Raw genomic sequence first — 12171 nt, 5'->3', positions numbered from 1 at the left:
ACTATCTATATAATTATCTGATAAAAGGGAAATTATGCTGTTATTTTCTGTGCGACTCCTTTTTTAAACCTTTATTCTAGACATTGCCTTCTTTTATATACAAAACATTTCTAAAGTGAATTATGAATGTGTATTAGGCCTAAATAAGGTTTAAATTGCGATTAATTTGATTAGGCCAGTATCTCGAACACGCTATATGCTTTGTTTCTAAAATATCTGAGTTTTTAACTACGATAATGAAATATTTCCAGACGAATAATTAGGTGGAGTATAATGGCAGGAAACCTGGATTTATTAGTCAGTAGGCTACTGGATGCATAGCGATTATTGACATAATTGACATGGCAAGATAGAGTATAGACCTAATGGCTTTTTGATTTGATGCCAGACGTCACATGCCTACTATGTTTCTTTCAATTGCTGTTTCAGGTCGTGATAAATAGGTTAGACTGCTATTGCATCCTCTGTTCAGAAAGTTCATCCTCGACAACAAATTGTTGATGTCTAGTTGGCTATATGTCAGTCGTAGGCAAGCTTGACGTACTCCATGTCCAGAGGCTATTCCATTCCGGGATTCCGGCTGAAATGAAAATAAACCCAAGACACTCCAGAATGCGTTCGCAGGGTGGGAGTCCCCTTTGGCACTGAATCCAGCGACAGAGAGGTGGGTTTGTTGTGGTTCCATTCAATGTATCGTTTGCAGGTGATGCCAAGCATAGATAAGGAGCCGCCTAGCCCTGTCCTCTGTCTAGACTTGTGAAACTGGAATGATCACATCGCAAATCCATATGTGGAGGCCAATTCAATGAACAATTTGGCCTCATTAGTGATTAACAGGCCTCAAACGCTTGAATTTGACCCGCTATGATGCTGCTCCTTTATCCATTTTGAATAGCCAATACAATTAAAATTACAAGTTTACAAATTGATTTTGTCTAACAACCCAAGCGATTTTCAGAAATAGGGTCCTCTAAACTGACATCAAATCAGTGATTTATATAGGCCTATTATAAGTCTGACGTTTTTCATCCTAAAAGCTACATACTTTAAATTAGGCCTAAACCCACCATAAAGTGCTGAAATAGCCGTTTCATAAATATATAAAGTGATTTATTTTGTCAATTGAAATTTCGGTGAATATTTTAATGAATTACTGCAGAGTTTTCGCATGCAGTTCATTAAACATGAAACAATTAATAGGGGTTTATTAAGATTGCCTGTCTTTCCTCACAATAAATAACAATAACTTACTTTTTCTTAAAAGGCTCAAACAATCTGTATCTCATCCACTTAATTACAATATTTTACAAGACTTGATATTCATCATCTCTAGAAATCATGCACATCTACAGAGACATGGGGCTCCATATGATCCCAACCCGGCATAAGAAACTTAGATGAAACTATACAATGATGGCCGTGTTGGCCACTATGGATAATGTTCTGATATGTACATTATAAGTCAGTGGCTCATAATAAAGTTGAATGTTTGTAGATATAATCCTCAAGTATGTCCAACCATGTAGGATCCGAAGCTCAGACTCTGTTTTAGTTATAGGCCTTGGTTGTCACACTGGTACCTTGAAATTCATCTGATCCCGAACAATGCTGTGGACAGGTCCATCCGTGAACAATTGGTATCCTCGTAGACCATTCCAACGATATTGTTCTTTAAATAAGATTAAATCATTTCCCTATCCATGCTGTGAGCTGGCCAGTTCTCATGCAGGACACGCGGGAGCATGCTGGGGTTCGAAACGACCTGTTGGGCTGGTCTCACGTGTCTGCCGGACTCGCTACCATGCTGTTCGGGGTGTCCGGCAACTGCGACGACAAGGAGGTCACATCACTGCCCGAGGAGTTACCCATGGAGCCCGATTCAGAAAAACACACCTGCGATGGAAACAAGTGTTTAATAAGCGTTGTTTCCTCCCCAATATTGCAACAAAAAAAGTGTTTATTGTATAGCCTATTAATATGGACCCTAAAGCCGATGCCACACGAAGCAATCTGGACGCAATGTATGTTGCTCCGTGTGTCACCCCCCTGTTGCTCCGTGTGTCTTAGTTGCATTGCATCACAAGACAGAAATCAATCCTATTTCATGCAACTGATTGTATGCAATGTCCAATCAGTGAGCAGAACTCATATCGTTCTGTTCAGGACTCCAACCAGTTGTCATGTCAACACAGCTGTCAGTGCTGTTGCAAACCGAGACAGAAAATACATGCCAAATGGGGTATGTATACATTCTAGACATCATGGCTAGTCATGGGTTATGTACATGGTCTGGCAGACAATAAATGTCATTTTAGAAGTGAACCCAGACCATTCTCTGTCCAGTTTCAACTGAAATGGTTCAACATGAACTGGCTAGTCATCCCTAGCTTGGTTAGCTACCCAAGTTAGCTATATTGTTAAAACATGGTTGGCAAATAGGCAACATTTTGGCTAGTTAGCTAAATTGTACAGATAGCAGTTTGTCTATCGATGCTGTTACAATTACCAAACAAATCATTTTATGAAACCATGACGTGATTTATGACAGGATTGGATGTTGCATGCAATTTCAATTGCGTTTGAATTGTATCAGAAAAGTTGCTCTAGATGATGTCACTTGCAACTTGCATTGACTTGCCTAATTAAATAAAGGTTTAAAAAAAACATTTTCAGCAGAAATTGGGTACAAATTGCTTCGTGTGATACAGGCGTTATGTTTCGATTAAGTCCAATACAAAGATTATTTATGTCAATAAGAATTTGTGTAGCCTATTACAGCCCATAATGTAAATCGATCAGCATTTGAATGTAATGCTTAGAAGCATTAATTTACTATTTAGAAATTGATTGAGTGACTAAAGCAGCAGTCTCTAATCTGAATTGAGATACAGTGGATGGTGTTTAGCTTCGTGAATAAACATTCATTTATTTCAAAATTCTCGTGTCTGTTTGTGTGTGTATGTGTGTCTAGAGTGTGCAGCTCTCTTTTTCTTTTTCGTGTGGGTGCCTACCAACTGCTGGAAGGCTGGCTGGTCCAGGTCACTCTGCAAGGCGAACTCGCTCAGGGCCTTCCATGGGGGCTGGTAAGTCTGCACCTCTACTGGGTTCCCTTGGACCGTGTTGTCGTGTCGAATTGGACTGCCTGCCACCAGAGGCGTACCCGTCAGCCCCTGAAGATTCTACAGAGAAAACGAAAATGTATCACAACAAACATCTCACCACCATCTGGTTGTCTCAACATTTTGGCACGCTCCATTAAATTGCACCTTTCTTTTTAGTAGACCAAAATGTTTATGTTGCATTGGAAAGTCTCAATAACCTCACCGTTTTATCGCTGTGATGCTGTTGTTGAAGTTGCTTCATGAATATCGATCTCTTCTTGTCTTTACAACGTTTGTTCTGGAACCAAACTCTGATGACCCTTGGGCTAAGACCGGTCATCTCAACCAATTGTTCTTTCATAAGTGCGTCTGGTCTTGGGTTGGCATTGTAACAGGTCCGCAGGGTATGGAGCTGCTTCTCGTTCAATACTGTTCGCACCCGAGTGGTCTTCTCAGACTGCTTGTGGACGTGGTTCCGATGAGGAGGCTGTCGAACGGACACAGGATCTGTCGGACAAATATTCAAAAGGAAATACCTTTTGAAAATTGAATTTCCACTGACTGATCCCAATTTAGAAATGCATCGAAAAGGAAAATGGCTGATGATACCCTTCTTCTCCCTATTCAGCTAATAATAGGCTAACGATTATACTACTGGGAGTCTAATCATGTAATTTTGTGATAGCCTAAGTAATTAGATGCTTTGTTAAACTTTAATTAAACCTATAGGCTATATAGGTTTGCATCTCCTTGCAAATAGGCTACTAACTCAAAAAACATACTTGTGAACTACATATATATTTTTAAAAAATACATTGAAATAACATTAATAATTTTTCTGTTGTAGAATTAGCCCTATGTTTCGATCGATGTCTTTTATTCTCTCTTCTTCTAACTTCACACCTACAAACTCTAAACGTTCAGTAGGCCTATATAGGCTAAATTACCAAAAATATATCGACCATTGCAGAATACCCCCTTCACACAGCCTAAATGTTACCTTTATTGTTTTCGAAATAAACGCATTTAGATAGGCTACATTTTAGTCTAATAATTGAACAAATGTAATAGATAAAAACAGCACACAATAGGCTGTACTTTGTTTAGTCTACCAATTAATGTAATTTAATAAACTAGTAGGCTTAAAAGTCTGCAAACTTGCTCAGTGAAAGGACAATTATACAGACAAGAATAATAATAATTATACTATTATTATATTATATCCTTTAGTTGTTATTAACGTTGTTATTAATATTATACTATCGCTATTATTATTACCACCATTATTATTTTACTGACCTGCAATATGAAGAGACCTGGAGTGAATAATTCCCGGATTTAGGGGACTTCCCGCTGAGGCCCGTTCCATCAGTAAACCATGATCAGCCCGACACAGCAGCTCCTCGTCCCGCAGAGAGAACTCATCCCCCGGCAGGAGATGCCTGCTGCAAACCGAGCACCTAAAACACTCCATGTGGTACACGTTGTCACGAGCTCTCATCACCAGATCGCTGCTGCAGAAGCCAATGTTACAGTTTGCACATTTAATCCCAAATAATCTGAAAAGGACATAGGAATATTGGTCTCAATATGTTATAATGCATGGGCATATAGCAGGAATGGCTTCACGCATCCTTGCCTGGTTTTAATGTCTATGATCCTGGCTGAGTAAGTCAAATGTATTTCAAGGATAGCCATCATCCACAAAAAAATCATCAAAACAGTTTGGGAATTCATATTGTACCTACTAGGCCTATATATTACACACTTTTCTTTCCAATCATAAAACATTAGGCTCAAATCATCCCAAAAACATGCCTACGATAAGACAACTTTTTTATTTATTTTTTATTATTTTTTTAACAAACAGAAACTTTGACTAGCCTATATGCTATTGTGTCTCATATAGATCCTTTTTTGCATTAATGTCAACAAGCTTCTAATACATTTCCACTTTCTTGTACAGTAGCTAAATCAAATCACAATTTTGGCCTTTGGACATTCCAAAGCTCTGAAATAACGTTAGTGAGGAAAGTTAGTCAACTCCTACCTTACATAATCTCTTTTGCAGTATGTCTTGCCATCTCGGACGAAGCAAGTGCACGTCTCATCCAGGTACTGACTGCATTCCGCGCACTTCAGACACGCAGCATGCCACTCCAGGTCCGGGGCGACCCGCAGGATGTACTGGTCGTGGATCTGACTCCCACAGCCCACACACATTGCGATTCCAGACTTCTCTGTGGAATACACATTGTATATTTATGCTACCACCACGTACACCCATGTAATCCCCCAGACATACTCGCTTTGTGTTGTGTCCACTCTGTCGCCTGTCAATGCAGCTTGTCCTGTTCTGTCATCCTTGTCATTTCCAGAATGAAGGGCCGTAGCCTACGCTTAAAACTGACCATAGACCTCTACTAAAATGTATTCATATCACCATTACCAACGATAAAGGCCTTGCTTTCGATTCACTGGGTCTGTTTAACGCTAAACATATGCATAGGATTGTACATACAATGTTTCAATAGTAGCCCAATATTATTAATGATAAAATCAATCATAAATGTGCCTGGGTTAAAGTTTAAAAAAAAGAGAGACGCAAATGTTTACTTACTTTTGGAATGATCCCCCATATCACCCAAGAAAGAAGAATTGAATATAATATCCACCATACAGGAGGGATAGTGCAGGCCGATAGCTGAAGAAATGGAGTGGGAGACTGCCCCGTCCCGTTCCTGCCTGACAACTTCTATTCCTCGAGTGAGAGGTGGGAAAAGAGCAATGTCCCACGCGCAGAGTGACGTCACATGCAAACCTGGACCTCTGTGCGTTTGGGGTGGGGTAAACTATGCAAAGTCTTTGACTATGAAACAATACTAGATCAACATTGACCCCTCCATTTTTTTTTGGTCCAAGCCTGTGTTTGCTTTTTTGTTTGAAAAGCATGAAAGTGGAAGAAAAGTTCTAAATGTAATTAAAAGCTATTAGAAACTGAGTTATGTCATTTTGTAGTTTTGATGGTACTATTTTTGCATCATATAATGATAAGACACATTTTATTAAACTAAAAACAGTTTTATTTCACACATATGTTGAGTGGAAAGTGAAACTTTATTGTTAGGATTATGCTTCTAGACTTATTATTGTGATAATGATTATCTGATGATGATTATTTATATATTTAAAATATTATTATTTTTATTATAATATTTTTTCCTGGTGACCAAAAAAATAAAATAAAAAAAAAAATATATATATATATATATATATATATATATATATATATATATATATATATATATGCATTGCATAATCATATTGAAAGCCTGGGTTTCAAAAGGTAAGATTAGACTAGAAACCTCATAGAGAACTATGAGAGTGTTCTATGAGTGAGCCCTCTACTGGAAAAGGAGCAGAAAGGACCATTTTGTTGTTTATGTTTTCAATAACAGCTACATTCTTTCGTCAATAGTATTATGTAGTCAATTTATAAAAAGCAAACCAAATCCCTCCAAAATAGTAAATGACGAAGCAATTTTGACATGCATTTCCTGAACTGACTACTCAAATAAATGTTCCCATTCTGCAATGTTGTATAATCCAAATTCAAATTCGATTAGTATTGTCCGAATATATAAATAAATAAATCTTTAGATACCGTTTTCAGTACGTTTTAAGACACGTTTTGAAATGGAAAATCCATCCACTTTTGTGCATGTGCTATAAATAAATAAATTATCGCGAAGAAATGCATGATATCAGATTACCGGTTTATTTGTTCAAGATGTCTTTATTCAAAAGGCCATGTGGCAACATCAACCTTCTCCCGAAAATCAAACTGTGACCGTGTCTCGAACCTCAACTTTGACATTGACCCTCACCCCAGATACAAATACAGATACAAATTATTTTAAGTTACAAATGTAATTAGGATATAAGGATGTCGATGTCGTTCATGGAGACAACAATGAATCAAAAAAAACAAAACATATTTTCTTATTTGAAGCATTGTTTGAGTTTCATTCCAAAGCCGTTTAAATAAATATTGAGCAAAAAAGTTGCATTAGAAATAGATAGGCCAATTGGTAGAGCATGACGCTTGTAACGCCAGGGTAGTGGGTTCGATCCCCGGGACCACCCATACGTAAAAAAATGTATGCACACATGACTGTAAGTCGCTTTGGATAAAAGTGTCTGCTAAATGGCATATTATTATTATTATTATAAGAAAACGTTTACCAATCATTATGATTACCCTAATCCATTAAATGCTTTATATTTCAAAGCAATTGCATTTATAGACATATAGGCCAGTCAATCACAAAACAAAACTCACAAATTGAATAGGCTATATGGAATAAATTGCAATTCAAACCGCAAATCTGTCCAATTTGAGTTGACAATGCATAACTAATGTTTATCAAAATCATAATTTTATTGACATCCATCCCACCATGGTTTAAAGAAAACGTCTTCATAGGCTGCCTATTTTTTTAATTTATCATTTATTTCGTTATCTATTAGGCCTAGATAGCCAACGGATGATCCCATTGAAATTAAAAGTCTAATTCCTACAATCATTTATACATTTATTCATCACGATCTAGACCTGTCCCAAGATTGCAATCAAACACTTAAGACAGACAGCCCAATGGGCATAGACATCAGTTTAACTTCTAGTTTTGATTTACATTTGTTGAGTTGTCAACTAAAGTGACTTCAAAGTGAAATCAACAAAAAAAATCACAATGTCATTGGATTTAGTTTAAAAGTTTGGTGAAAAAAATTCGAAATGCCCTTACATTTAAGACTTTTTGCAAATCCAATCAGTTTTCCATGTTGATTCAACTTCATCACATATATTTATTTGGTTGAAAGGATGTGGAAACAACGTTGATTCAACAAATGTTTCCCCAGTGTGCATTCAAAATTGCCTACAGTTTAAGATCTAAGATAACACTGAGCTTTTGCCTGGGTGTAAAGTTCTCCCTTATTGCACTTACCCAGTAAACATGTCCACTTTGGCACGATGTGGGCCCATTGCGGGCTCAAACATTGGCCCCATGTAGGCTGCCCACATTGGGCCTATGCGCCTTTGCTATTTAATAGGAATTTATATATTTATAATTTATTTATGACACTTAATTCAGTGCATAAATTGTATAGTGTTCAAGCCTTAAAGGTATTTAGGGAACATGATTCATTGTATCAGAAATACAACCAAGTTGTTGCTATCATACATAGGCCTATATTTTATATACTGTAAGTAATAGGCCTACATATATACGTTTCTCATATGTCACATGCACTTATTTAATTATTTTTAAAGACTTCATCACTGTACAAGATAAAACAAAAATGGGCATAACAGAACCCTTAAATTGGAAGTGGAATGACACTCAGTAATGGTTGCAAAAAAAGAACTGCGTGCAAACCACGCCCCCAAATATTCTAATGAGCCGCCGCCTTTAGCTGGGCTTGGTGTGGGCTAGCCCGTGCTGCAGAGCAGGCTGGTGGGAGGAGCTACAAGAGGACGAGCTCATTGTAATGGCTGGAATGGAATAAATTGAATAGTATCAAACATATGGAAAACACGTTTGACACTGTTCCATCGATTCCAATCCAGCCATTACAATGAGCCCCTCCTCCTGTAGCTCCTCCCAGTAGCCTCCACTGCCGTGCTGGGCTTGGTGTGGGCTAACCTGTGTTGGGTTAGTATAGGCTAGTCCATGTTGGACTGATGTGGGATTGGTGTGGGCTAGCCTGTGTTAGGCTTGCTGTGGGGTAGCCCGTGTTGGACTGGTGTGGGCTTGGTGTGACCTTGGTGTGGGCTAGCCAGTGCCCAACTTGCCCACCAAATACCCACAGGGGCCAATGGGGTAATGTTTGCTGGGTATGGTCTAGGGCAGGGTTTCCCAAAATTGGTCCTGGGGCCCCCCTGGGTGCACGTTTTGGTTTTTGCCCTAGCACTATCAAAGCTTGATGATGAGTTGGTTCTTTAAATCAGCTGTGTAGTGCTAGGTCAAAACCCAAAACGTGCACCCAGGGGAAACCCTGGTCTAGGGCAGGGATGGGCAACTTTGATGGGGGTGGGGGCCACAAAAAAATCTGAACTCATCATAAGGGTTTGCAGTGGCTCGCAGGTCTATGTACCCACATCCATACCCACACATGCAGTCAGAGCTGGATCTAGCCTTTTGGGGGCCCTAAGCAAAATATTGTCTGGCCTTTGTTGGGCATGTTGTGGGCTAGCCCGTGCTGGGCTAGTGTGGGCTTGGTGTGGGCAAGCCTGTGACCACCTTGCCCACCGAATACCCACTAGGTTTGCTGGGCATGGTCTAGGCTACTACGTATTGGTTACATCTCTCCAACATACATGTATGGCTAAAGTAATTTATGGCAAAGCAAGAACTGGCCCCGAACCAGCAAAGCAGGAAGCACCAGTGACTCGGTTAATAAAAAAGTGGTCAGATGACGCAGATGCTAAGCTACAGGACTGTTTTGCTAGCACAGACTGGAACATGTTCCGGGATTCTTCAGACAGCATTGAGGAGTACACCACATCAGTCACTGGCTTCATCAATAAGTGCATCGATGATGTCGTCCCCACAGTGACCGTACGTACATACCCCAACCAGAAGCCATGGATTACAGGAAACATCCGCACTGAGCTAAAGGGTAGAGCTGCCGCTTTCAGAGGCGAACGGGACTCTAACCCCGGACGCTTATAAGAAATCCCGCTATGACCTCCGACGAACCATCAAACAGGCAAAGAGTCAATACAGGTCTAAGATTGAATCGTACTACACTGGCTCTGACGCTCGTCGGATGTGGCAGGGCTTGAAAACTATTACAGACTACAAAGGGAAGCACAGCCGCGAGCTGCCCAGTGACACAAGCCTACCAGACGAAGCTAAACCACTTCTATGCTCGCTTCGAGGCAAGCAACACTGAAGCATGCATGAGAGCACCAGCTGTTCCGGATGACTATGTGATCACGCTCTCCGTAGCCGATGTGAGTAAGACTTTTAAGCAGGTCAACATTCACAAGGCCGCAGGGCCAGACGGATTACCAGGACGTGTACTCCGAGCATGTGCTGACCAACTGGCAAGTGTCTTCACTGACATTTTCAACATGTCCCTGACTGAGTCTGTAATACCAACATGTTTCAAGCAGACCACCATAGTCCCCGTGCCCAAGGACTCTAAGATAACCTGCCTAAATGACTACCGACCCGTAGCACTGACGTCTGTAGCCATGAAGTGCTTTGAAAGACTGGTCATGGCTCACATCAACAGCATTATCCCAGAAACCCTAGACCCACTCCAATTTGCATACCGCCCCAACAGATCCACAGATGATGCAATCTCTATTGCACTCCACACTGCCCTTTCCCACCTGGACAAGAGGAACACCTACGTGAGAATGCTATTCATTGACTACAGCTCAGCATTCAACACCATAGTGCACTCTAAGCTCATCACTAAGCTAAGGATCCTGGGACTAAACACCTCCCTCTGCAACTGGATCCTGGACTTCCTGACGGGCCGCCCCCCAGGTGGTAAGGGTAGGTAACAACACATCTGCCACACTGATCCTCAACACGGGGGCCCCTCAGGGTGCGTGCTCAGTCCCCTCCTGTACTCTCTGTTCACCCATGACTGCATGGCCAGGCACGACTCCAACACCATCATTAAGTTTGCCGACGACACAACAGTGGTAGGCCTGATCACCGACAACGATGAGACAGCCTATAGGGAGGAGGTCAGAGATCTGGCCGTGTGGTGCCAGGACAACAACCTCTCCCTCAACGTGACCAAGACAAAGGAGATGATTGTGGACTACAGGAAAAAAAAGAGGACTGAGCACGCCCCCATTCTCATCGACGGGGCTGTAGTGGAACAGGTTGAGAGCTTCAAGTTCCTTGGTGTCCACATCACCAACGAACTATCATGGTCCAAACACACCAAGACAGTCGTGAAGAGGGCACGACAAAGCCTATTCCCCCTCAGGAGACTAAAAAGATTTGGCATGGGTCCTCAGATCCTCAAAAAAATTATACAGCTGCACCATCGAGAGCATCCTGACTGGTTGCATCACCGCCTGGTATGGCAACTGCTTGGCCTCCGACCGCAAGGCACTACAGAGGGTAGTGCGTACGGCCCAGTACATCACTGGGGCAAAGCTTCCTGCCATCCAGGACCTCTATACCAGGCGGTGTCAGAGGAAGGCCCTCAACATTGTCAAAGACTCCAGCCACCCTAGTCATAGACTGTTCTCTCTGCTACCGCACGGCAAGCGGTACCGGAGTGCCAAGTCTAGGTCCAAAAGACTTCTCAACAGCTTCTACCCCCAAGCCATAAGACTCCTGAACAGCTAATCATGGCTACCCGGACTATTTGCACTGCCCCCCCACCCCATCCTTTTTACGCTGCTGCTACTCTGTTAAGTATTTATGCATAGTCACTTTAACTCTACCCACATGTACATATTACCTCAACTACCTCAACTAGCCGGTGCCCCCGCACATTGACTCTGCAACGGTACCCCCCTGTATATATAGCCTCCCTACTGTCACTTTATTTTTACTTCTGCTCTTTTTTTTTCTCAACACTTTTTGTTGTTGTTGTTTTATTTTTACTTTTTTTGTTTAAAATAAATGCACTGTTGGTTAAGGGCTGTAAGTAAGCATTTCACTGTAATGTCTGCACCTGTTGTATTCGGCGCATGTGACCAATAAAATTTGATTTGATTTGATTTCCAGGTTCCATGTCGGTCCCTTTACTCTTCTCATAGAACTTAGTAGCCACACAGGCTACTCATTTAAATGAGTATGTTTACAGATCTGGATTAAATGGTTATGCGTAATGATTTTGTTGTTGATAATAGTAGGCCTATCTAGTTTCCCCTGTTGTTCACACACACCTACCCAGTCATCATGCACCCAAGGTCTGCAGGGTGACAGGGTCTATCACGGTCGTCACTAGCTTCTATAGACACAAAGTCATTTCTACAATTTATCTTCTTAACTTTTGATTTTAAACCTAACCCTAACCTTAACCA

General features: G+C 40.9%; 1 protein-coding gene across 3 annotated transcripts; it reads right to left on the bottom strand.

The window, feature by feature from the left end:
* Positions 1 to 1188: 1188 nt before the first annotated feature.
* On the bottom strand, positions 1189 to 5934 carry LOC121531911 (insulin gene enhancer protein ISL-2A). Of its 3 annotated transcripts, none has more exons than XM_041837459.2 (6): positions 5722 to 5934; positions 5152 to 5341; positions 4401 to 4660; positions 3325 to 3608; positions 3012 to 3179; positions 1189 to 1893 (listed from the first exon to the last, which is right to left on the bottom strand). In XM_041837459.2, exons 1-6 carry the CDS (start codon positions 5777 to 5779, stop codon positions 1777 to 1779), a joined length of 1077 nt encoding a protein of 358 aa, XP_041693393.1. In that variant the 5' UTR covers positions 5780 to 5934; the 3' UTR covers positions 1189 to 1776. The 3 variants fall into 3 exon arrangements, with proteins under 3 accessions (XP_041693393.1, XP_041693395.1, XP_041693396.1); XM_041837461.2 differs by having other exon boundaries at positions 4401 to 4615; XM_041837462.2 differs by lacking the exon at positions 5722 to 5934 and having other exon boundaries at positions 5157 to 5239.
* Positions 5935 to 12171: the final 6237 nt, after the last annotated feature.

This window comes from Coregonus clupeaformis, chromosome 19, assembly GCF_020615455.1.
Source record: "Coregonus clupeaformis isolate EN_2021a chromosome 19, ASM2061545v1, whole genome shotgun sequence".
In the NCBI taxonomy this organism is placed as follows: domain Eukaryota; kingdom Metazoa; phylum Chordata; class Actinopteri; order Salmoniformes; family Salmonidae; genus Coregonus; species Coregonus clupeaformis.
This window is presented reverse-complemented; position numbering and strand designations above follow the sequence as displayed.

Coding starts and splice junctions, on each gene's coding strand:
- LOC121531911 (XM_041837459.2), bottom strand. CDS start 5,779: ATGGTGGATATTATATTCAATTCTTCTTTCTTGGGTGATATGGGGGAT. Junction 4,661..5,151: donor TGCAAAAGAGATTATGTAAG/GTAGGAGTTGAC, acceptor TGTCCTTTTCAG/ATTATTTGGGATTAAATGTG. Junction 3,180..3,324: donor AGCATCACAGCGATAAAACG/GTGAGGTTATTG, acceptor TTTTCTCTGTAG/AATCTTCAGGGGCTGACGGG.